The sequence below is a fragment of the Pelodiscus sinensis genome, chromosome 2 (genome assembly GCF_049634645.1).
Source record: "Pelodiscus sinensis isolate JC-2024 chromosome 2, ASM4963464v1, whole genome shotgun sequence".
Lineage (NCBI taxonomy): Eukaryota > Metazoa > Chordata > Testudines > Trionychidae > Pelodiscus > Pelodiscus sinensis.
This window is the reverse complement of record NC_134712.1, coordinates 221,068,339-221,095,182: the sequence shown is the minus strand read 5'-3', so window position 1 is coordinate 221,095,182 and position 26,844 is coordinate 221,068,339. Positions and strand designations below refer to the sequence as shown.

The 26,844-nt window shown below is 43.4% G+C and overlaps 1 protein-coding gene across 3 annotated transcripts in view; it reads right to left on the bottom strand.

Moving 5' to 3' along the window:
• PLXDC2 (plexin domain containing 2) overlaps window positions 1-26,844 on the bottom strand; it is a 412,966-nt gene that overhangs the window by 182,217 nt on the left and 203,905 nt on the right. For all 3 annotated transcript variants that reach the window (XM_075922487.1, XM_075922486.1, XM_075922488.1), the window contains exons 3-4: window positions 14,603-14,749; window positions 2,480-2,549 (exon numbers count right to left, since the gene is read on the bottom strand). In XM_075922487.1, the coding sequence (XP_075778602.1) occupies window positions 2,480-2,549; window positions 14,603-14,749 (217 nt within the window). The remainder of the gene's footprint in view (window positions 1-2,479; window positions 2,550-14,602; window positions 14,750-26,844) is intronic.

Sequence of the window (26,844 nt, the reverse complement as noted above, 5' to 3'; positions counted from 1 at the left end):
CATTGACTTTAGCAAAGTCCTTCACTTTTAGAGAGGTATCTTTTTGCACCATAGAAAGACTAGAGATTAACATCACTTTATGACCCTATGGCTTTGTCTTTGCTGGGAAGTTCTGTCAAGGAAAAGTGCTTTTTGCCAACTAAACTATGGAAGAGTTTATACTGCAAAATAACTTTTGTTGTGAAAAGCAGCCAAAAATCTTCCACGAAGGAATTTTCTTTTCCCCTTCCTGTGTTCTCAACAAGACACCTATGGGGGGTTTTGCCGCTCATTCTGGCCTCCAGAAAGTGGCCCATTATTTTAAAGCAGCTGCTCTGGTCAGCAGTTTGAACATTACTGGCCTGCAACCAGACAACCAGCTACTTGCTTTGTCCATGGCAAGCCCCATGAAATTTAAGTCCCATTTCCTGCTGGCTAGCTTTTCTGTGTGTGTTCATTGAGGAGGGGGGTGACTGGTTTCATCCATATGGTTGCTGAGGTATTTGATGCCATACATGAGATACAACACACAAAGCTGATCTTTCAAATTGTTATGGCCTGAGCACCTGTGTTCCCCCATTGGCTGGCTCAGTATGTAGTGGCCTTATGGCATCTTCCCAGGTGCCCGTTTCTGGCCATTGCACCAAATGCTCCTTGCTTGGACCACTGCAGGGCTGTTGGATCAGATCAGTGTTTGGGAAAAGGAATCTTTTCAATCCCAGCTGCAACTGGGACACATACAAACACATTTATCTATCCTTGTGTGAACAGAAGTATAAGCGATGCATACTGCAGTGCAGAGCAAAGCAGCAAACTGATGCTTTAGTGCTTTGCTGAACAATATTGTCCTGGTAAAATATGTGTGGTGACATTGTACATAAAGTTATAAAATTGCACTGTATAAGATATGCTCTAGGGAAACAAGAGACAAAAAGCTTGCCAACACCTACCCAGGTGTCAATAAAATCAAACTGACTATCACTTGATTAAACAGTCATTTTTGGCAAGAAGAAGGGTGTGAGTGAGAAATTTATATAACGGCAAATAAAAGCTGTCGGTTCCCATCCCCAAGACTTATTGTCTTCTGAATCCCAGGTGGAGACAATTTTCAAATGGAAAAGACGACTTTAAAAATGGGAAGAGACCCTCTCCCCCCCCCCCCACACACACAATCTCTTCCTTCATCTCTTAAATGATGTCTATGCCATGATTAAAGGAAAAAGAAGCATCATGGGACTGGGAAAGGATCCTGAAAGACTGCTAGAACATGTGGTAAGTGAGACCTTTTTGCTTTAAATTCACATAGCTTGTTAAGATATTAATTTGTTTTAGCTTTTATATAATTGTAACCAATTCAGACCTTTATGCCTCATTACTTGCAATCACTTAAGATCTATTAATTAACAGAATGGCTTTATTGTTTTATCTAAACCAGTGTTTAGACACTTGGACTGAAGTGCTTGGGAACCTCCATTTGAGATAACAGGGTCCAGGTATATTATTTTCTTTTATTGAAATGACTGACTTTCTATGAACTTGTGTTGTCAAGAAGGAAAGGGCTGGGCAACCCAGGGAACACATTTCTGGAGGAAAATCTGAGACTAAGTTTGCTGGTGTCACCCTGTAAATATGATTCAGGAGTGACTGGCCAGAGCACACTCATCATTCAGCTGAGAGTGATTTTGCATGGTAGAGTCTATTTGTAACCAGAGCAAGGAGTGGATGTTCTCACAGAAAAGTACCGTAAAAAGCACCTCCAGGATGGAGAAATGAGGGGACATAGCTGTTCAACAGTCCAGATTATATCCTGGGGAATGTCACAACTGCCCACCACCAACCTTGTCAGACAGCAAGCATAGTTCCCCACTGAGCTGTGATGCTTATTCATCCCACCAGTAGAACTTTGTAGCACAATTTCCTCTAACTGCAGCGAGCCCTCTAGTTCAGAAATTTTAAATCTGTTAACAGAAATGGGCTCATGCTATGATGTTCACATCCAAATCTAAGTTTTCCCAAAGTTTTGAATCAGGTCCATTTTACAGTTAAACCCAAGCTACAAAGTTTGGAGCTACATAAAATCTTTCCCAGAACTGAGGCATGTGTTTCAGAAAGGAAATATAGTTTAGGGCCTTCTCTGCTTTTTATAGGGGTCAGGTGAAAAAATTCTAGAATTAAAACAGAATCATTTAATTTCTCCTCTGCTTAAAGTTTTCCCTCCTCTCTGTCTTCTAATCAATTCCAAGAGACTGGAGAAATACCTAGAGACAAAAATATTCACACACTTTGTTATTCTGCTAAAACACTTTTAGATCAGTTTCACTTGAGAAGCTAAAGGTTTTTCAACATGACAATTATTTTGTTTTGTGCTTTCCATGGAAAGGGACATTTCCCAAATAAATACTACATTTTATTCCTTGACATCTGGAGAAAAGGTATTTTTAAACAGCTGCAAGAAACTCTTGTCAGATTCCTTCAAATGAATGGGTAGAGAGCCACTTACCCCCAGTTGCCACAGTAATTTCACGTAGGAAATGGCCATAAAATGGAAAATCGAAGGACAGATTCACTCTCTGCAAGAAACAACACCAGAAAAGAAAAATCAATAATTTGAAGAATAGGAAGAAAAAATGAAGAGCCCTCCACTTCAAAATGTGATTCGCCCATTAACTCCTGCCACTGTTAAAACAGGATTGCCATCCCTCATTTGAAATCCCCACAGGTTAAATTATTGGGGTGTATGCATGAGCTAAAGGCCTGAAAGCACATTGAAATATAGGATCTACCCTATTGAAAGGGTTTTTTTTAAACACAGACCTCCCCCATGCTGAAAATTGATGTTTCCATTCAGTGATGGGCAATCATCTTAATTCTAAAGGGTTTTCACTAATTTCAAAACTATAATAGTATTGAAATATAACAACATATGCTAGTATTTGTTTGCTCCATCAATTGCAGGCAATGATCAATATTTACAAATCTTTCAAATGTATTTTTCTAAACTTACTTCTGTCTTGTTTTTAATTTGTATACACCTTTGCATTGAATTTGGCTCCTTCACAAAAAGGATTGGTTTCTACATCCATCAGAGATTTTTAATGACTTACTTGACATGAAATTAATCACTGAAGATTTACAGTAACTTGAAATTAGATTTTCTTTCCTCTTAAATGGAAACCAGGATTTTGAACGGTTTTGTCATTAATTTTTATTTACAACTGGAAAAGCAGAATGCAGTTTTCATTGTGCTAATTGGACTATGTAGACTTTCTCTCTCTGTCTGGCCAGGTCTATATTATGCTAGAAATTTGACTTAAGATACACAACTTCAGCTATGAGAATTTTGTACCTTAAACCAAATTTTTGAGGTGGCCTCCTTTCAAAGATTGATGGGAGAAACGATTCCACCGACTTCCTTTACTCCTCACAACCCTGTGGAGTACGGGTGTTGATGGGGGTGCCTTATTAGACCCACTAAATTGTATTCTGGAAGATCGACTGCTGGAGTGTCGATCTCAACATAGGTAAAGATAAGGCCTCTTTGTCAAAATTAACACATCAAGACAAGATGGTACATCTAATGAGAGTATGTGAATTAATTTAAAGAGTTTTTCCTGTTCATTGTTTAAAAATAACACTGATGGACTCAGGTAAAACATCAGAACCCTCCTGGTACTGGGCAACAAAATATGGGAGCAAAGAAACAGCAGATTTTACTGTTTAAATAGACACTGTCCTTTCTGAGTACCAGCATAGACGTATTTATTTCTTCTTTCTCTTCTTTAGTTTATAATTATACTTTTTTCTTCCTCTCATAAGCCCATTTACCTTTCTTATTGCATATCTATATCATCAACATTCTGGTTTTAATCTTCACTGCTCTAGGCCTTGCCCCCAGACATTTCTTTCTTCCAGGACCAGAAAACAGAGGTGTTTTTTTTTTTCTCTTTTCTTAATATTAGCCATTGCTATTTCCACATATATCTTCCCTTATTCCTGTTCAGGATTGCTTCTACAATCTAGAACCACTATAAAAAACATATGTGCCCCTTTAGCAGTAGAACAGCACTCTGAAGTTACTACAGGTTGAACTTCTGTAATCCGGGACCCCCTGGTTTGGCAAAATCTGTTGCCCAGCAGGATTCCAAGTCTTCCAGGATCGGAGAGTACTGGTGGAGGGCTGGCAGCTAGGCTCCCTGCTGCTGGGCTGCCTGATGCACCATAACTAGACAGCCAGGCACAACCCAAGGGGACTGCCTGGCGGGGCTAGGAGTTGAGAGCATCATAGCAGGACTGTTCTGCAGGGCCAGGAGCTCAGCACTCCGCAGTAGGGCTGCCCCATGGGGCCAGGAGCTCAGAACACCACAGCAAGGATAGCCCAGCAGGAAGGAGAAGAAGGTAGGAGGTGGGGGACCAGCAGGGCAGCAGCAAGGGGGAGCTGGGCAGGCAGCTAGTTCAGGGCTCGGGGGAGCCAGTAGCAGGGGAGCCAGATATGACCGCCCCTGGTCCAGCAAGGTCCTGAGGATGTTGCTCCAGGGAGTTCCAACCTGTACAATAAGGCTGTGTACTGACTTAAAGCTATACTATTATAGGTCCCATTTTGTGTCCATTCAACAAATATTGAGCTCTCATTAATTTCATTGGTACGGTTGTACCCTAGATCCTGGAACTCTAACACCTGTTTAATATAAATATAGGAAAAAGGCTCTTTACATGCACAAGCGATAAAATTTGTGTGCACAAAAGAGAACTGTGTATTCACTAAATAACTGGTAACTTCCTGATTCAGCAAAGCTATTATTAGATGGCTTACCAACCAATCTGTGCATCCAAATCACAACTGGAATTCCATTTTTTGCCAAAATATTAATGAAAAATAAAAAGAATAAATAAATTATGAGAAGGTGTTGTAGATAAGAAAATAGATTTTTTTTTATTGTCAAAGGTAGGGTAGAAACAAAAGAAAACTGTATTAATGGACTCTTTCATGATTCCAATGACAATTGCTGAATAACGTCACTAAGCAACGATATTGCAGCACGCAGAACTAATACATCTCATGGCTAAACACCCATGCTCCTTTTCCCTAGAAAAAAAGAAGAAAGAAATGGTATATGGCAACTCAAAAGCTTTATCTACCTTTCAGCATTGCAGAACACATTTATTTACCTGTAGATTAAACAGATATTAGTATGTCTTAATTTTGAGGTCAGAATAGAAGAAAGGTGATACCATCGTTCTAAGTGTTCCCAGAAGGAATCATACAGAAAATACTTGAGGACAAATTGCCATGTCAGAAATACTGTTTTTTGATGTGTTAGTTTCAGAGATATTGTTGCATTGTATACGTAGTTTGTGGTGGGCAACGTAGTTCACACAAGGAACTAGAAGGTTAAAGCAGCCCTCAGAGAGGCTGCTCAGAATCTCAACCCCAATGGGAAGAAGACTTACTGAGATAGGCAATAGGAAGGAGGCTTGTTGAAGCGGCCAATCAGAGCCAAGGAGGGCCATATAAGAAGGGCTGCTCATCAGAGCAGAAGTAGGGTTGCTAGGTGTCCAGTTTTGAACCAGACAGTCTAGTATTTGAGCTTTCTGTTCAGGAAACAAATTGAGAAAATATAAATGAGACAATATAAATGTCCAGTATTGTCTAAATAAGATGTAATGTAGATTGTGATGTAATGTCAAGTGTGTCTTGTATTTTTGTTGTAACTATCTGGCAACCCTAAGCAGAAGGAGTTAGACTCTCTGGAGTCTAAGGGAGAAGGACTCTCTGCTAGAAGTACCTCAGGGTATGTCTACACTACCCCGCTAGTTCGAACTAGCGGGGTAACGTATGCATACCGAACTTGCTAATGAAGCCCGGGATTTGAATTTCCTGGGCTTCATTAGCATAAAGCCGGCGCCGCCATTTTTAAAAGCCGGCTAGTGCGAACCCCGTGCCGCGCGGCTACACGCGGCACGGGCTAGATAGTTCGAACTACGTAGCCATTCCGAACTATCTGTACTCCTCGTGGAACGAGGAGTACAGATAGTTCGGAATGGCTTGCTAGTTCGAACTATCTAGCCCGTGCCGCGTGTAGCCGCGCGGCACGGGGTTCGCACTAGCCGGCTTTTAAAAATGGCGGCGCCGGCTTTATGCTAATGAAGCCCAGGAAATTCAAATCCCGGGCTTCATTAGCAAGTTCGGTATGCATACGTTACCCCGCTAGTTCGAACTAGCGGGGTAGTGTAGACATACCCTCACATAGAGCATTGTTGGGGAGGGTCAGGGGAATAAGAGGGAGCCCTGAATCCCTGACATGGGTGCAAAAAAAGTGCTAGAGCCATGGGAAAATGTCTCAGGGAAATTGATGGTGGGGGTTGCAGGAGAAGCAGTGCATAGCCACTGCTTCGGGGTCCATTGGTAGGGACCCAGAGTAGTGGGTGGATCTAGGTCTCCCCTCCCTTTTGCCACCACTTGCCACTGGGGGGAATGGATACACCATGGACTGCAGGTTGCCACCGAGGCAAGTAGCCAGATTTACCACAGAGGTAATTGGCTGGATTGAGGATTAACAGTCCCTCGGAAGTGGGGCAATAAAGGAGAGGGGTATATCCAGAAAGCCATGCCCAGAACAGGACACCAAAGTCTGGGGAGAGGTGCTGGTTCAAAAAGTAAAGACAGCAGTGACAGTAGGTATGATATCACTAGCTGTAGAAGGACTGCAGAGGTCAAGAGCTAATTCCCAGAACAGCCAGCAGGAGGCACCAGGGTGGTGAGTCCTGCCTTGTTAAATGGTTCTTACAGAAAATATATACCAGCATGGCCATGAGGTAGGCATTATTAATGTCCTGTATACGAATAGATGGATCTGTCCTAATAGTTGCACAACTTTAAAATGACACTATAAAATTACAGGTGTGTATTTCATTTTCCTTTTTTATCTCCATGAAGAAAGTACATTTTCTTACTTTGGAATTTTCTAATTTTTTCTAAATTTTCATAATTTCTAATTCTTATTTTCCAGTTTCTAATTACCTATTTTTTACAACAAATGTTGTAATAAAAAAAAATAAATACAAACACAAATTAACTTCCCTAATAATAAACCACTATTTAGGGCATCAGAAGGTAAACAAATCCAAACATCACCCAGAATAAAAACATCAGTGTCAGATCATAATTTATAATAAAACAATTTTAAAAATTATAACTACAATAATAGTGGAGGTTCTTATCCAAGAAATGAAAATATTTAGACTGTTAGATCATTGAAACATTGAGGCAGAAGGTCAAATGAGAGATCTTATTGCAAATTAAGGGAAAACTAAGTGTCCAATGAATCTTTCCAAATAAGAGCTTTCCAAAATTACCTTTTTAATTCATCATGACCGCAAGCTACAAATACTTTACAAGTTAATACAATAATGTTCAAGCTTTCTTACATCGTTTCAGAATCGTCAAGCTACAAAATACATTAACATTGAGCTTTGAAGCAAATCTCAATCTTTGTTTTCCTGTACTAAAAATGATGCTTAAGAAGTCATCAGTATCTAAATCACTAAGTGTCAGCAAGATGTGTGAATTGACCTTTCTCTGAGTAATGAAGGAATTTCATCTCTGCAGGAGATGAGAGATGTTCCTGCCCAGCTCCACCGCCCATTTGGCTTTTTTATTACTATGGATTCATATTTTTTTGAAAGTCATCCCGGTGATCATTTGTAAGGAAGTATAAAACTGTGAACTGGTGTCAATTACAACTATAGCCCACATTCCATTTCTGTAGGTTGCAAGATTAGAATCTTGATTTAACTACAATTAGTCTTTTAGAATTACTTTTTTTTCCCCACTCTTTGAACTAAAAGTCTTGGTCTCTGGGCTAGAAAGAAGATGAGTGAATTATGAAAGCAATAATAAAAGCATAAGTCATTAAAATGCTTTGAGCGTACAGAATCGTTTAAAAATGTTCTAGTAAAACATCTATGTAAAAGCTGGTTTGTAGAATGTTTCCAATTCCAAATGATCATTCCAGGACTAGCTGACTCATTCAGCATAAGTTGGTGATGCTTGATCAGACATGCAAAACACAAATCAATTATAAAGAGAAATAAAATTCTCTGAGATGAATTTAAAGTGGATTAATTAAACCATATTACATCCTGGTGTGAATGCTGTTAATCAGAATTTAGTTTAATTTACTTTGGTTTAAAATGGTACAACCAATCCACATCAAATTCACACCTTTAGTTAACTTTTAGATTGATTTTCCTGCATGTCATTATGTAGACAAGCTCCTAAGGGCATGAAGAATCCATACCCCTGAGAGACACGTAGGTTTTACCTCCCTAACCGGGACTATCTTGTCCAGCAGCATCCATGGTCCAGCAGGAACATGGATGTTCCTGGACCAGAGAACTCAGGGGCAGGGACTTCAGTGGCGGGCCAGGAGCCTTGGGGCAGGGAGCTCTGATGGCACAGCCAGGAGCTCCTCAGCAGGGGGCTCAGGCTATGCAGAAAGACCCGCTGTGGTCTGGGAGTCCCGCACCATGGGGCTCAGGCAGTGTGGAGAATCCTGCAGCAGGGAGCTCAGGCAGCACAGCCAGGAGCCCTACAACAAGGTACTCAGATGGTGTGGGGAGACCTGCAGCAATGGAGTCTGGCAGCACACCCGGGAGTCCAGGGGCAGTGGGATCTGGCTGCCCAGCTGGGAACCCAGGGTTTAAGGGTCTGGCCAGGACCATCAGCACAGCTGGCTAAAGACAGGGTGGCCAGCTGAGGCCGGAAGTGAAGCCAGTGGGTTGCTGGGAGGCCAGTGGCAGGGGACATCCCCTGGTCTGGAAAATTCCCTGGTTTGGGACCAGTCAGATTCCAAGGGTGCCAAACCACAGAAGCCAAACCAGTAGCTATAATGACTTAAACCATGGAGCAGACAGCACTAGGTTGACTGAAGAATTTTTCTATCGACCTAGCTACTACCACTGGGGGAGATGAATTACCTACACCAATCCCAAAGCTCCTCCCTTCTGTGTATGTAGTGTCTATGCAGAATTGTGCAGCTGTAGCAGTTTAAGGATAGCCATACACTTAGACTTAGGGGCTATGTCTAGACTACATGAGGCATGCCGGAGTGGTCGACAAAGGATTCCTTTGTTGACCGCGCCGAGTCTAGACTGCTGCGCTGTGCCGGATCAGCTGATCGTTGGCACAGCGCGGTGGCCATTTTTATTTTAATGAAGAGGGGGTTATTTAAATCCCCACTTCTTTGACTATGCCGAATAAACTATTTTACATGACTCCATCGATGGAGCCATGTAGTCTAGACGTAGCCAGGGAGATCCTATTTCCCTATGCTGAATATGTGACATATGGTAAAAGTACTTATATTCAAGTGAGGTCAATAGCAATCAATCATAACTATGCAAATTAATATCAAATCGATTGAACCCCCATTAAAAAGAAATGCTGACTAGCTGGAGTCTTTTTATTTACCTTCTTATCTTTAAAGGTCTGCATGGGGGGAGATCACACACACTCTCCTGTCTGGGGAGCTACTGCAGAGCCTGCAGGTTCTGGGCACAAACAGATTGAAAGGAAATAGCTTCCTCCCTGCCACTCGAGGGCTTAGCTAAGGGACAGAAAAACTTCCTGGTGCCAGTGCTGTGCACGGCTTTGGAGCATACAGCATCCTGAGCCATTGGATCTTGAGTTTTCCATGGCTGCCAGCCCAGCCAGAGACAGGGTGAGGAGGAAGGAGCCTGCCAGCCAGGCTGTGGGTGATTATTATATGCCCATCACAAAAGCCAGGCTAAAGTAAAGTAGTGCCAGTCCCTTGTAAACCTCTGGCTTCACTTTGCTCTTGGACTGAAATTTCTATGCTTATCCACAATGGTCCAAGCTGAAACAAGTGTGCTTACAAGTTGACATGTACACACAGTCTTTTCCCCAGCACAGATGAAGAGAGTGCTCAGGAGAAGTCATCTTTGGCAGAGTAGCAAAACCATGAAAGATGCTTGTTTCTGGCTGTTCCCCCTTCCCCAGCTCACTGAGATTGTGTGCCAAAGTCACAGATACGATAACTCATACAGAGCTTTATTAAATTCATCCCAAATATAAGGAACAGTCTGAACCCCTTATTTCCACTATCTTCAACTATTTGACATTTTAGCTATTTTTTCCCCATCTTTTGGCTAGGCAAGAGATTGCCTGAGTACTGTCCTCTGACAAACTAACCATTTTATGCTGAAGAACAGTTTAAAAATGTCAGGGCAACCCAGCGTCTACCCCTCTCCTTCCCTAAGACCCCACTGCTTGCCCAAGGCCCTGCCCACTCCACAACCCCCTCTTTCTGTCATTTGCTCTCCCCATCCTCCCACACTTTCACTGGGATGGGACAGGGGCTGTGGGCTCTGGGCCAGGACTGAAGGATTTGTGAGCAGGAAGGGGTGAGAGGTACGAGCTCTGGGAGGGAATTTGGGTGCAGGAGGGGACTCCGGGCTGGGACAGAGTACTGGGATGTAGGAGGGGTGCTGTCTGTGGGAAGTGGCTCTAGGTTGGGCAGAGTATTGAGGTGCAAGAGGGGGTGGAGAAAGGGATGTTGGCTTTGGGATGGGGCTCCGGACTGTTGGGGTCAGGTGGGGTGCAGGATACTGAAGTAAGCTCCCAGGCCAAGGAGAAAACCGCTGAATGCCTGTGGGAAATAGGCTTTGGATTTTCCCACTCAGGGCCCCTCGGCATGCGAGACCACTGCCTCTCTTGCTGGAAGCCCAAGGGAAAAGCCTGTGTGTGTGGGCGGGCATGCCACAGGACTTGGTGGAGTTTGCATGACCATAAGCCCTGCAATGGGATGGTCTGGGCTGCTGCCTAATTCCATCTGTGCTCCTAGCTGAGGCAGCATCTTCTCCTCAATGCTCACAGGCACCAGCCCCAATTCCCCTGGGCAGCTGATTAGCTGAGGCTACTGAGGCTGTGGGGGCCATACTCAGAGAAATACCTTCTTGCTGGCTGGATCCACCACTTGCCACAGCAGCTGGACCAACTCTCTGTCATCATATTCCAATTTAGCCTCCTCCCCCGGCTCGAGCACTAGTATCTTAGTTTAGTTGGGATTGGTCCTGCCTTGGGCAGGGGGCTGGACTCGATGACCTCCAGAGGTCTCTTCCAACCCTCTGATTCTATGTTTCCTGAACTAGATTTTCAGGGTAGTCAGGAAGGGAGAAGGCAGCGGCCGGAGGTGGTAGCAGCAGCAAGAGATGAATTGATGGTGAGAGCAGCAAAGAGTGTGAGGAAGCAACAGAAAAAGGGTGAAAGGGCAGGGGGTGGAGGCAGCAGCAGCAGGAAGGATGAAAATTAGAGGGGTCCGAAGAGAAGAGGGGAGGAGAGGAATAGCAAAAACTGAGGGATAAGTGGGTGGGAAGCAGCAGGAGACAGAGGAGCCAAGAGCATGGGGATGTGCCAGCAGTAACTCAAAAGGTTGTGGGGCAGGAGGAGATGGCACTTCCAGCAGATAACAAAGTTGTCTGTGAGATCAGCATCTCTTCTAGTGCCCAAAGGAGCTCACCTGAGATCTAGCTGTCCAGCCCCTCACTCGCTCTGCATGGTCATTGTAATGGCCCTTCTATCTGCCAAAGAAATGTGAATGGCTCTGACCCTGCTTTGTGATCACGAGAGTCCCAGTGTGATTCTCTCCTGGGGCTCCATGAAAGGAGAAGAGAGGGATGCCTTGTTTGTCATGCTGGGGGAGGGTCAGAGAACAGCATGCTTGCTGCTTACCACCGCACTGCAGGAAAAGGAAACTCCAGCATGCGTACTACATTGTAAAGAAGCTCAAATCAGTTCCACAGGGAAACTGGCTCTGCTGAAGCTTTGAACAGGAGAGGAAGGGAGAGGATGGATGAAAAGTAGGGTCAGGAAAGGGAAGATGGATTGTGGGACGTGAGAGATGGGGAGCCAGGTTCCAGATGACGAAGAGCAAGTGAGGTGAATGCTGGGAGTGGAGGGAAAGCAGGGATCATGTGGAACAGACAGATAGGAATGGGGCTGAGAGCAGAAGGGAGGCAAATGTGGGGTTTCCCAATACAGCTTATTTTGTTGAGATATGCTGATAAAATCATTGATCTCACAGACAGCTCCCCATGGTACAAACACACGCACACTGCTGTCCATGTAACCACCAGCCCAGTCCCATGCTCTCCTTACTGAACACCTCAGGAAGTGATTTTCTTCAGGAAAGCAAAGGCCCCCTGTCTGAGATTAGCACTGCCTCTTCCCTGCTAGTCCCTTCCCCCTTCTCCTTATTCAGCGTTCGTGTTACCTGAAAGGCCTCACTCATCTTCCCAAATTAGCAGGCTGAATTGTGTTGTTATCCCAGTTATGACAATGAATGACCCAGCATCAAATACCATTTTGAATCCACAGGGCGCAGGCGACCATTTCATCCCCCTGCTTGGCTGGGAGCACCAGGCTCTGTGCTGGAAACAGGTTCTGCTCCATTCATGGCATTTCAAAGCCCCAGCCAGGAGACAGGAGTCTTTCATTTCATGCTGTGGCTACCAAGTTCCCAAGATGGCTGTTGGTAATCCTTTGCAGCCTCTGTCACGCTTAGGCTGCTCCCTGTTTGAGATGGGGTTGGCATGTGCGCCTTGCATGTGTGTAGCTTAACCTGTCTGGGCCTTGCTTAATCAAGGATGCTCTCAAACTGGGGCTTCCTTTGTCTGGCAATGTTGATTCTCTTCCCCAACCACTTCCTCCAGCTTGTAGCAATCATTGAATTGTTGGGGATTCCCTCCCTTACTGACAGGGCTGGGAGCTGCAGAGGATTCCCACATCCACCCACTGCTGCAGCTGGGGAGCTTGCAAGGACTGCGGAGCTGTGGGGAATCTCTTGTGGAGAGGCTGTGGAGAGGAAGCATGTAATCTGGCTGTGGAGAGGAAGCACCTTTTCATGCTAGAACTTGTTCTATACTGCAAACACAGCTGCAGACACAGCTGACGTACAGTTTTCTGTTGACCCCTCTTTAGGATGAGAGGAAGGAACCCAGCAGCAATTCAGAAGAGTGAGCCCAGCCCACGGCCCTCTCAACACCTCCCTGTCTCTAATTTCCTTTAAAATTAAAGACCACAACTTCTACCCCCCACATATCAGCCTGGGGCTATGGCAGCAGTGCAGCCTGTTGTGAAAGCTGAGCAAGTCTTCATCTGGTTCTTTGTTAAATTGCCCTCTGCTACTTGAGAACAAAACGGGGAGATGGGAGACTGAGCTGAGATCAACCATCAGAATCTCTATGCTCTACTAGTCTATTGCGATCGACTGATTGGAGACAGCTGGTCTAAAATCTACTGGGTTTCTTGCCTTCCTTGATTTTTAAATTCTGAACTAAATCCCTCGGGCTATGTCTACACTACGGAACTATTTTAGGATACGAGAAGTATCCTAAAATAGCTATTCTGTGTCTTTTGAGCAAGCCCATTATTTCGAAATATAATGGGCTCGCTATTCTGACATCCTTGTAAACCTCGTTCCACGAAGGTTAAGGGATGTTTCGGAATAGTGCTCTATTTAGAAATTAGCTCGAAATAAGCTACACAATTTGGGTAGCTCAAATTCCATAGCTTATTTCGAGATAAGGGTGCAGTGTAGATACACCCTCCGTGATTCATTGTCTCCTGCTTTCCTTAGGACTTGTCACCTGGGTGGTTGGTTTTATTGGCCATGAGAAATATTATGATAGAACCCAGTGAAGAAAAGAATTTTAGCTTTGTTTTTGTTCTCCCACCCTCTGAAGGCCCCTCTTGCATGTTTAAGAACCATCAGGCTATCAAGCAAAGCTACTACTTGGAGTTTTTTACGTTGTCAAAATCTGATCTCATTGCAACTAACTGAGTGGTAGATGAAGCAAGAACTCTGAGTCACAGAGAATCTTAATTTTCCTTATTTAATTAATGCCAATATTGGCTCTTCTATTCAGGCAGTTTCCAGTGGTTGGTCAGACATGGGAATACAACTTGGAAATCATGCAGCATCCAATTATAATTGTGTGCTAGCTGATTATTTTAGTATTCATGTTACAGGACAGTGTGATGAGAATTATCCAAGGCAGATTTCTAATCTAGACATGGAATTACAACTGCCACTTTAGCTATTATCATTTGACAAATAAGAGTCTAAATAATATTTTGGCAAGAATTTTAAGAGTTCTCAAAAGGAAAATGGGGCTTGGATTTCATACAAATTGGGGTTAAATACAGGAGTTAAGCAACTTAATCTTGAGCCCAATCCTGATATAATTAAAATCAGGGTCAAAATTCGCACTGACTTTAACAGCAGCAGGATTCCTTTGTACATCATAGTGTTTTATTTAACCTTGAACACAAATAAGATGAATTTTCACTTCATCTGGAAAAAGTTCCTTGAGGAAAATATTCCCTGAGGGACACGTGCAGCAGATACACTGAAGCAACATGGATTCGTTTTTATCACAGCATTGTACAGACATCCAGAGCGCTCAGTTATAAATGCAGAGGTCAACCTCCTTTAGTAGAAGTTGTCCTTTATAATTGTGTCAGTCATAGGAGAAAAATAGCAATGCCAGTCAAAAAAAAAAAAAAAAAAAAAAAGAGAGTATTAATGTATAGCAAATCCCTTACTGCTGCTTGTCGATGGGTATTGGACAAAATCCCATGGATCTTCACTTTGTCTTTTTCCATTTGGTCTATGTTCACCCACAGATCCCGGCTGGTAGAATCAAACGGGCCGAATGTCCTGGAAGTATAATAATTATGATCCGTATCCTCCTGTGGGAGAGAAACACACAACAAAGCCAAATAGGATTAAAATGGAGGTCTCCCAGACATTTATAAATTTTGTCTTCAAAATACTAAGTTGATTAAAGCAACAGAGCAAACTGTTTCTATGGCAACTAAACTAATAAGGGAAACTGTACAAACTTTACACCTATTATAGAAGATATATTTTAAAAATAAATAAAATAGGAGGCAAGTAATTTGACTTGAATGTTATAATTTTCATCTTACAAATGAAATGCTAGTTATCTCCAAAACTCAGATATACAGCTGCTGTTAATGTCTTAGGGTATGTCTACACTACGCCCCTACTTTGAACTAGGGGGGGTAATGTAGTCATACGGAGTTGCAAATGAAGCCTGGGATTTGAATTTCCCGGGCTTCATTTGCATAAAGCCGTCCAGCGCCATTTTTAAATGCTGGCTAGGTCGGACTGCGTGCCGCGCGGCTACACGCGGCACGAACTAGCTAGTTCGGATTAGGCTTCCGAGGCGTACAGCTAGTTCGGATTAGGAAGCCTAATCCGAACTAGCTAGTTTGTGCTGCGTGTAGCCGCGCGGCACGCAGTCTGACCTAGCCAGCATTTAAAAATGGCGCCGGACGGCTTTATGCAAATGAAGCCCGGGAAATTCAAATCCCGGGCTTCATTTGCAACTCCGTATGACTACATTACACCCCCTAGTTCGAACTAGGGGGGTAGTGTAGACATACCCTTACTGAAGTCTGTGAGGAAAATGAACACTGACTTCCAAGTGAGTGATGGCCAGTAAATCCCTTCTGCTTTAATGACATCAACAAGTGCTACTTTCAGTTAATGGCTTTACAATGATGGAGTTTTTAATGTATTTTCTTTTTATTTACATGCTTTTTATTAGAATGACAATGATTGATAATACAAATTATTCTTTGGTATGTGTCAAACTGCTCTACTATTTCATCTTAAATTAGCAAGGTGTTTTTTTTTATTGTATGTGTTCCACTTAATGAATACCAAAGCTAGAATGTCCACCTCTCTGGTACATGTATATTAGCGGTATTAACTAGCTGTACATGGATTTTTTTGGTTTCTTGGAAGTTCTGAAAAAGTTTTTCCAGTTCACCAGAAACAATGTTTGTGTGTGCATATGTGTGTGTTGAAAAATCTGGAAACAATTGTTTGGGATCAAATTAAACATTTTGTTCAACTAGAATACTAAACTTTTCATTTGGGGTATTTTTAATAAAAGTGAAGGAAATGAGAGGCTACATTCACAAATAAAGAAATACTGTAAACCCCAAACCCAAACCAACCAAAAAACCCGCAAAGAAGAGGAGGAGTTGGCCCTTATAACATTTAACTTAGTGATTAGGGCACTCAGCTGGGCTGTAGGAGATCCATGTCTGTATCCCTGCTTGGAAACAAGAACTGGAACCCAGATATTCCCTCTACTCAGGTGAATGCCCTAGTCATCAGGCAATGGAATCGTTCTCACTTTTTTTTGGCCAACAACTATTCAAGTGTTTTATTCAAAGTAGAAAATCTTCAAGAAGAGATTGAGGGAGACCTTTTCCTAGAATACCTTGTAACAGCTACTCTGTGAATGGTGACAAACTCCTTTTGTGAATCTAGTCTGAAAATATGAAATGATTCATTTTGATCAAATGAACCATTTTGACATTTCTTTTTTTTCCCATTTACTCCAAATTTGCCAAATTTCACAATTTGCCAGATTCAACAGCAGTTCAGAATCATGTTTTAATTGACCTGAAACTGCATCTTTGGGGAAAAAAGAGATGTGTCTGAAAAATTTCACCCAGGTCTAGCCTCAACCCCTATAAAGTCCTAACCATTTAGGGCAATAATTTACATTCATATATTTTTGAACTAAAACGACCAGTTTTGTAGTTTCTAAACTGACAGTACTTAATGTTCAGTTAAATATCCACAAAAGCAAGTCAAAAGTAAAATATGTGGTGACTGGATTTACTATAATGCAGTGTTTCTCATTAAAGCAAAACCACTTTGAGAAACTTGTTAACTGGCTGTACCAGTTTATTTATTTACTAAGGCCGAGGCCATGGAGCCTTGCAGCTCCTATTGCCTCCCTTTTGCTGTTTACTGCAAATGGCGAAACAGAGGCAATAAGAGCCGCGAGGCTCTGTGACCGCAGCACCGGTAAATGAACAAACCGGCACAGCCAGTTAACAGGTTTCTCAAAGTGGTTTCGCGGACAGCTTTGAGAAACACTGCTATAAAGTATCACAGCATTAACTGCACCAAGTTCTGCACTTGTTTTAAGCAGTAACAATCGCATGATTCATTTCAGAAGTTCAGTTTCTGTGTCAACTGCTGTAATGCAGTATATGGTGCATACAATGGCCACAACACTCAAAAGTGGCAAGTTATTTTGAAATTTCCAAGATGAGCACCCACCAATTTGAAGTTCAAGCTGCTTTCAAAGCATCTCATGGTTAGCACCTAAAATTTGAAACACCCAAATTCACTAGTCAATTTTGAAAATCTTGGCCAGTGAGCATAATATAACAACTAGCCCCATAGTAGTCCAGTGAGTAAAGCCATTAAGTTTCTAAACTACTTTGAGATCCTTGGATGGAAGCCTGAGCAGAAGTGTTAAGTATTGTTACATGCAGAAAACTGCAGCACTACCTCTGTGATAAGCAGCTTATGCCCAAGAACACAACGTTCAGTTACCCTTATTCAGCACACAAAAGATGTCAAAATTTGACATGACTATTTTTATCTGCACATGCTCACATGTAACACAGACAGACCCAAGTCATCTACAGGAGGAATCACACCTGGGACCTCTGGAGGATAGTGCATAAGCATCTACTGCATGAGCATCTACGGAACAAGCTAAAAACCTCTTAGCTAAAGCTGTAAAGCAGACTTCTTGTTCTCTCTGTCAATGGTCTCATTGCTACTAGATGGAACAGTATACCACACCTAGAAGGAGTGTGGGTTTTATACACACACACACCCCTATTGTACACATGGATTAAAAGACAGTCCCCAGCCTGAAAAGTCTGCCATCTCCTTTAAGAAAAAATACAAGAGGGTGTAACAAACAATTCGAAGGGAAAGGTAGGATGGAGGTAACATAAATAGGAACAATGGAATAGATCAATTATAACAACAGATAATGATTAAGACTTATATATTACTTTACATGGAAGGTCAGTGTTATTTGCTTCTTGCACGCCACTTTTTTGCAGATGGATAAACAAGAGGTACAGAGAAGGGAATTCTCTTGCCAAAAATCACACAAGGGGCCTGTTACAGAAGAAGGAATAGAAGCCAGGCCTCCTGTATGCCACATTAATGCTCCTGCCACTACACTACTAGCCATGCAACAACAATTAGTAGATTTCAAGATAATTGCATTTAAAAATAAATTATCTGGTGCTAATTCTGAAGGCAGTGTTGGTCAAATGGAGCTTAGGTTTAGACGGTCCTTGTAGGCAAGGATAAGACGCTTGTATTTAATGGAGTGGAGAAGAGAGGGGCTCAGGAGGAATGACATGACAATGGGCCGAACAATCTTAACAATCATGTTTTGACTGGACCTCATGCAAAGGAGGTGGTGTCGTGAAGGCTATACAGGAAGAGGCTTGAATATTCAAGACAGGAGGTAAGTGCCTGATAAGAGTTTGGGGAGCATGTACCTGGATAAGGGTTTGGGGCTTCATGGAGAATAAAACTGAAAGATTTGGAAATGGCCTAGACGTACCTGTCTAGAGACATAATAGGGTTCAAGGGAACACTCAAATTATTGGTTCAAGGGACTTGAAGCTGGTGGGACAATCAACAACTTTATGGATCGGGCTGCTATCACTGTCCCTTCTAGCTTTTTGTCCTGAATATCTTCACATTTTTTTTCCTTTACAAAGGAACTTGAGTTGTGATTCTGAGATTTTATAATCTGCCCTTCTACTTGTGGATCTGCAACATCCAGTGCAGCTGGATATCTAGGCTTACAATTGAAACAAAAGGAATTTACAATTGCTGATAACTGCACGGCACCTGCAGAAGCTAAGTGGCCCTGGGGAGCTAAGTAGATTTGATAGTCCTGGTGGCATGTATGACAGCTGCTACCATGTAGGAAGATGAGAGGGATGGAAAACAAAGGTGCCTGAATGACAGCCAGAAACGAAACTTATCTAATGTTCCTGTTTCTTTCTCTTTCTTTTCCTTTGTCATAATTTCATTGTTGTAACTATAAAAATAATGTAAAGAAGGTGGTTGACTTCTACTTATGGCTGTGACAGGACTACACATTTTTTGCCTAAATGGCAGCAAGTAATAGAAAGACAGAATTACATACTTGTGTTTACAGTTTTCTTTACCAAGCAAATTAAATGAGTTTTACTTTCAAAATATACTCGACCTAGAGAACATTAAAACTATTGCCCGGGAAAGGACTGCAGGATCTCTTCCTAAATCATTTTGGAAGTTCTCTCACACACAACTACTCATTCAAAGTATGCAGGTTTATCACAAACTGGTACTGCAGAAGATACATGATTTTTACATTTTTACATTTTCAGGAGTTTAATTACTGCTTATATTCTAGGGGATATAGCTGATGAATTCATTTTATCATCCATTTGTCATTGTGTTATGTGGTGTTATGGTCAATTCACATGCTATTTCAGACATAATCAATATATGTTCAATAGATTTAAGTTGTAGGTTTACAGACGTATAAGGATGACAAGTATTTAGGAATGATGAGAGTGTATTAGGTGTATAAGTAAAGCATTGCAGGAAGTCACTGATAACCTGATGCCCTACCTGAACTGGTTCTGGGTGGCCTTACATGCAATTTAGTGCCCAATCATTTTGATGCACTTTTTGTGTATAGAAAAACTTAAAAACAACAAATAGTCTAGTAGCACCTTAAAGACTAACAAAACATGTAGATGGTATCATAAGCTGTTGGAGAACACTTTAACCTGCCCGGGCACTCATTAATGGATCTCCAAGTCACCGTGTTGTTTCAGGCCAATTCCACAAGCCAAATACACAGGGAAGGGTTGGAACTTAACTTCATTTACAGGTTTGATTGTTACCAGAATGGAATGAACAGAGATATCCGCTGGCTCACACAGTACATTCCACATCCTAATAACTTAACCAACCAACCAATGGAGGTGCTAATTGTTCTTATCAGCCTCTTGTAACTTGAACAATCTATTCGCTGTGTTTTTTCTCCTTCTTTTAATTCTCTCCCTTCCTCTTTCCTCCACTCCCCTTATTTATTCTTGGATTTGGACTTTTAATACTCCTACCGTCTGAAGAAGAGGGTTGTGCCCACGAAAGCTCATGATACCATCTACATATTTTGTTAGTCTTTAAATATCAGAGGGGTAGCCATGTTAGTCTGAATCTGCATAAACAATGAGAAGTCCTGTGGCAGCTTATAGACTAACAGATTTATTGAAGCATAAGCTTTCATCACATGCATCTGATGAAGTGGGACTTTGCCCACAAAATCTTATGCTCCTATAAATCTGGATCATCCTCCTCTGTGACATGGACCCCATTGTCACCAGCTTCACCACAATGGGCTATTGATGGCACATACATCCGCATCTGGGACCCCGACCACCAGGCTTCTCTCTATATTAACTCCAAGGGCTATTTTTCCATGGTCCTGCAGGCCCTGGTTGACCAATGTGGCCAGTTTATGGACACCTTCATCAGCTGGTCAGAGAAGGTGCACAAAGCCCGTGTTTTCAGAAACTCCAGCCTCTTCCAGAAGCTGGATGCTGGCACTTTCTTCCCCGAGTGCACCATCAGGGTTGGGGACATGGACATGTCACTGTGCATCATGGGGGATGTGGCCAACCCTCTCATGCTGTGGCTAATACAGTCCTACACTGGACACCCTGACCCCAGCAAGGACTGCTTTAATGCCCAGCTGGGCAGAGCCTGCATGCAGACAGAGTGCGTCTTCAGGTGTCTCAAGGTGAGGTTCAGATGCCGCCTGACCCGCCTGGATGTAGGGAAGCAGAACATTCCCCAGGGTGGTGTCTGCGTGTTGTGTGCTCCGCAATATATGTGAGAGGAAGGAAGAGGTGTTCCTTCCAGGGTGGAGGGCAGAGGCTGTACAGAAGGGCACGGCCTCTGAGCAGCTGTGCACAGCTGTCATCCAGCAGATCCATCGGGTGGGAGGCCCTGAGGGGGAGTTTCTCACAAGAACCCCAATGACACTCTCCCCAGGGCCTCCTCACTTGCGGCCTTTGCCTTGCTCCCCAATGCCTTTCCTCCAACTACCCCTCTTCCTCCCCTCCCGCTCCCCCCCCCCCCCCCCGCAGAGACAATTAAACAAACTGTTAGGTTGGTTTTGAAAAACAGAACTGTGGTGATTTATTTGGGGGTAGAAGTAACTGGGGAGGGACCATGAAAGAACCTGGAAAATGGGGGGGCAGGCGAGGGAGGAGGGGGATGAGAACCTTGGACTGGGGAGGAGGGAGCTGACAAGGGGTGGAGGGGTAGGAGAGGCTCAGGGCTGGAACTGGGAGTGGCAAGTGATTTGGGTGGTTCCTTTGCCTCGTTTGTGGGGACCTCAGTGACCACAGGGGTAAGTAGTTCCGGAGAGTTAGGGGGAGAAGCAGGAAGGGGGGCTGGAGCAGGGTCAGAAATGGGAGGGGAGGCAGGACCAGGAACTGGGACTGGGGTAGGAACAGCAGCTGGCTCTGGGTGGGCAAGGAGGCCCTGCATAGTTGTGCATGCTGCGTCCCTGCTGCAGCAACTTCATCCATGTCTCTTCCCACCGCTGCACGTTCTTCTGGACCTTTTGGGCCAGTGTCTCATGTAGAGCCCGGAGTATGGAGATGTGCTCCCATGTCAGTTCCTTCTGGGTTCTCCAGCACCTGTGGCTCCCCCGGTGTTGGGAGGCTGCCTCAGATGGAGTTGCCCGCCCTACTGTCACAGCTGGTTTGGCTTGGGAGAATAAAGAGAGATGGTCAGTCATCCCTGGAGACACTGTCCCTCAGCCTTGCCCTCAACTGTGAGGCCGACAGTTCCCTCGTTAGATGAAGGTCATGTCCTGGCAGCTAGGCCATGTGGAAGGTCGAGGTTGAAAATGAGGAAAAACTATTTCACCAGGAGAGTGATGAAGTACTGGAAAGAGTTACCGAGGGAGGTGGTGGAATCTTCATCCCTAGAGGTTTTTAAGTTTTGGCTTGACAACGCCCTGGCTGGAATGATTTAGTAGGGATTGGTCCTGCTTTGGGCAGGGGGCTTGAGTGATGACCTTCTGAGGTCTCTTCCAGCCCTATGATTCTATGTGTGGCCTGGTCAGCAGGCCTTTTCTTACAGGAGCCTGGACATCCCCAGGGGACAAGCAGGCATGGGAAGTTGCTGGCCACACAGGGATCCAGTGAGCGGGAGGGGGGCCTTGGACTGGCTGGTCTTACCTCGGTGCCGCACACACACCTGGTATGGCAGTGGTGGCATCCTAAGAGGAGAGAAATTGTATCCCTGGCTGCTGGGGGATAAGAGGTGAGGGTGTAGGGGAGAAGGGGTGTGTGTGAGCAGCAGACACACTTGCACTTGGCAGCGCTGTTCCTGAGAACAGGTGTTGCTTCGAGCATGCAGGCATATCTGCGTGCCGTGTGGCACTCCTGAGTGTGCATGTGTGTCCCCTTGTCCCCATCCTCTTTGTTGTGGTGGGAGGGTTCCCCCCACACAGGTGGCCGGCCTCCCCAGGTCCTGTGAGCAGGGGTCAAGGGGTTCTCAGATATTGCCTCCTGGGGTTGTGTGGCACAGACTGATGGTACACTTCCACGTGCATGGACTGCAGCGCGATTCCCCAAGCCGAGAAGGCCAAGCAAAGAGCGCACCCCAGCCTCTCACCACCTGCCACCTCCACCCAGTCTGCGTGAGAAAAATAAGATCACTCACCTGATGTTCCCTCCCCGGCCTCGGAGGATGCCTGGGACACATCCAGGCCATGGGGTGCTGGTTTAAGGGTCAGCAAGGTCACTGTGCTGGCCGTGTCAGTGTCCTCCTCCTTGCCATCTCTGACCCCTGGGCAGGCAACGATGGGCATCTCCCGCCCCGAGTCAACCACCAGGGTGGGGAAGGAGCTGCACTGCCCCCCAGAATAGGGTGCAGGTCTTCGTAATAGGAGCAGAAGTGGGGTTCTTCCCCAGAGCATAAGCTACACTCCTTCGCCCTGGAAAGCTCTTTAACTTTCATCCGGACCTGCTCTTGGGACCGGATATGGCCATTGGTGGCCTGGTTATCAGCCATACAGCCGTAGATGCTAATGTTGCACCATCTAAAGCGGAGATCCTGGAGGTTTTTCTCCTCGCCCCACACCTCAATGAGGGCCAGGCTCTCTGCACCAGAGCAGGACAGCACACGCTCTTTCACTGCCTGGCAGGCTGCTGGGTGTTGTCAGACTGCTCCCTAGGAACGGTGGAGGGCTTTGGGGGGAGTCGACAGTCAGCCATGCTGGCCTGATATTGTGGTGTGGCAGCAGCGGTGTGGCTGGAAGCTGTCAGGGCCAGTGTCCTGCCATTTACCCCTTTTCTTGTGTCTGCAGCTTTAAAGACTGCAGGGGAAGAGAAACTATAGAGTCCTGAGGAGTGTGAATGGAGTAGCCAGTGGGGCACCTGTGGGATTCCCTGGAGGCCCCTTATTTCGAAATAACTCCCTGTGCCACATCCACACATGACCTATTCCAAAATAGCTATTTTGGAAGAGGTGTTATTCTTTGTGCAATGAGGTTCACAAAAGTCACAATAAGCCACCCGTTATTTCAATGTTATTTCGAAATAACAGAATTGCTGTGTAGACGCTCACATTGGTATTCCAGAATATTGGCTCTTATTCCGGAATAATGGTGTAGTGTAGATTCACCCTTTGTGTGTTCCTAGAGTCTTCAAATTTGAGCAAAGCACCAGAGATAATTTTTACTCTGTTGAGCTTGTAACTATAGCAACAAGAGCTGAATCCATGGCAGTGTAATACAAAAGTACTACATTCAGTTTAAATAAATAAAAAGGCTAAAGGTAAATATACTGACCATAAGTTTTGGAAATGACAATTTATTATCAGTCATCACTGATTCACTTCACTCATACCGGTTAACTAGACTGTCTTATCCTGGAGGTATTTGATGGCTATTTTCTGATGTAGCCCTTACGCCAGAGTACATTAGCCCTGAAAATATTAATGATGTCATTTAATAAGCATCTTCTAATATCCTCAAAAGCTCTAGGTTTGTAATAGAAGTAAACATCAGTAAGACCACAATATCAGAAAGATCATATGCAAGCCACTGATAAAGTACTTATCTTTTCAAGTGCTTATAGTCAAGAATGATTACTGTTATAATAGATGGTTCAAAAGCGGTACAGTAAATTTAAAACTTTTGACAACTAAGTTTAATTCATCATTGAGATGACAGAATATTTCCACTGAAGCTAAAATTTAGGTTAATTGCATCATAGACAAGGAATGATCAATTCCAAAAGTAAACTGGGATAAGGGATTAAAAATAACTATTGCATTATTTATCTTAACCAAAGATAAAGATGCAAAGCTTTAACACTAGAGCTAATTTGTGTTAAAGCGCCACAAGAATTTTATTTATTTTCAGTTTCTAATAACTGATCAAATTTATTCCATTTACTTTCTCTAGCAACCAAACTACTTTATTTTAAAAAAAACCCAACCCCCTAAAACAGTAAGGCTTTAATATTAAGACCAAATGACCGCTTTATAAAAGATTATTTTAAATGGCACCTTGATCCATGTTTAAAGGAAAACCTTTTAACATCTTGCAATCAAAGACTAATTATAGCCTTCAGCTCAACAACCAAGTCAATGTGTATAGAATAACTAATGTATACATAGCTATTAAGTTTTGTGTAAAAACTGCCTTATGCACTGCTGAAATTCAGATATATTAACCACATGTATTTCTAAAGGGAAATTAAATTGTTTCAATTGGGATGAGATAAGGAAACCAGCACTTCTGCTGCCCTTTCAACAAAGGATTTAAATTCATTCTAAAGATCTTTTTCACAGACACTATTCTGTTAAATGTCCTTTTACTGTAATTCCCATTTTTACTACCTGTAAATCTTACAGTATGGTTGGACCTGAGGAGCTGAAAAAATGTGGCATAGATATAGTGTAACATTAGTTCTGCTAGAATTCCACCATCTTCATTTTTGTGTGTGGTAAATTAGAGAATCCTGGTTCTATTCCAAGCTCCTACATCACATAATTTGGTACATATACTTCCAGTGAAAAAATCAACACACATATTGTTGGCCTTACTACAGTGCCCAGCTAAAGAGTAATGTTTTATTTGTATCAACAAACATCTATGGCTTATCATTCTTGCTAACTGATTTATGTGTCTCTGTCAATAATATATCTATTCTGTAATACATTCTATTAATAGAGTCTAGATTTATAGGAACATCAAAAAGTGCTATACTAAAATTTATGTTGGGCTCAGGTATTGTAATTTTTAAATGTAATATTATTTATTTCCCTAGCTCAGACATGAGCATGTAATTCTTCTGACTGTAAAATCAGGGATGGCCATTTAAAAGCAATATAGCTATTAAGGAATAGGAGCAAACTTTAAAAATATTTCAAATGCAGTAAAAGCTTGACAGAAATCAAACAACAAGTAGAGAAAGATGCCAACTCTTTGGCATCTTATTTGTTGTGGGAACAAAAACATGGAAGATTTATAGCAAGTTGGTACTTGAAATTGACTTTTTGAAGGACTTTTTGGTGTCCACCAGATCTAGAGCAGCAACCTTTGTTCATAAATAGGCTGTAGGAATTAGCTTCTCTAGTTTATCATTTTACTGAAACGATTTACCCAGGCAATTTCACTCTGTTTTGAACAGGGATGTTGCATAGTAACCTATATCATTCTAGTAGTTTTACAGGGTCTGAGTTTTTCAGCAGTGTTGAACACCTATGATTCACTGCCATTGAAAATCATACTTGTATTGTATTTGTCAAATTAAATAACAGAACACAAACATCCTATGGCATATGTGGAAATACACCAGAATACAGTACAGTCTAAATACAGGTTGGATATCTCTGGTCCGGCACCCTTGGGACCTGACCGGTCTCAAATGAGGGAATTTGCTGTAACAGGGGAGGTCCCCTGCTGCTGGCTTCCTTGTCCACCATTGGCTCCACTTCTAAACTTAGCTGGTCACCCTGTGAGCCCCAGCCAGGCTCCTTGCCAATGCTTTCAGTCCCAGCTCAGCTCCTCTGCTGGGCTGTCCCCTCCTCACCAGCTGACATGGTCCAGTCCCACCTGCTGGACTGCCATGGTCCTGGATCCCTTGCCGGGCTACCGCACTGCTGCAGCTTTGGTTCCAGCTCCCCGGCTCATGCAGTACTGATTCCTCTGCAGGGCTGCTACGCACCTCTGGCCCCAGATTCCCTGCCGGGCTGCTGCTAACCACACCAGGCTCCCAGCCCAGCAGGGTTCCCAGCTGCCAGCCCTCCTTCTGCCTGATTCCCAGACACCATGTTTCTATTCCAGACAACATTTGGTCTCGTTTCACAGATTAAGATTTTCAATGTGTGAGAGCGTGTTCGGTTAGGTGAAACACATAGTCCAATTTTAAAGTTGTATTAAGAAAACATAGGGCAGTGTATCACTACCTTAATCAAACATGAACTGAGTAAAATAGAGCAGGATAAGGTAGTGATCAGTTACCCACTTTTGGGATGCAGTTTCAATTTCTGTTACCATCAAGTCCATACTTGTTTGGGCATGTTGTTCCCTCATCGTCAGTAATCAGCACTCTTTTGATCCTTTCTACATAATTCATACATCACACATGAGCCATCCTTGCATGTGTAATGCGCATAAACTAAAATCCAGCTGGCTGATAGTTAAGGCTGTGGAGCAGATTCATTATCCTCTCGGTAAGTGGTTTCAGTGCCACTAGATGTGACAGTGCACCACATCTAAAAGTTGTGTGGGTTACATACTTCCCCTAGCTGATGAACTGCATCCCAAGCTTCAGACACATCCCACTTGGAATCCCAGACAAGCCTACACTTTTAACGCTAACAA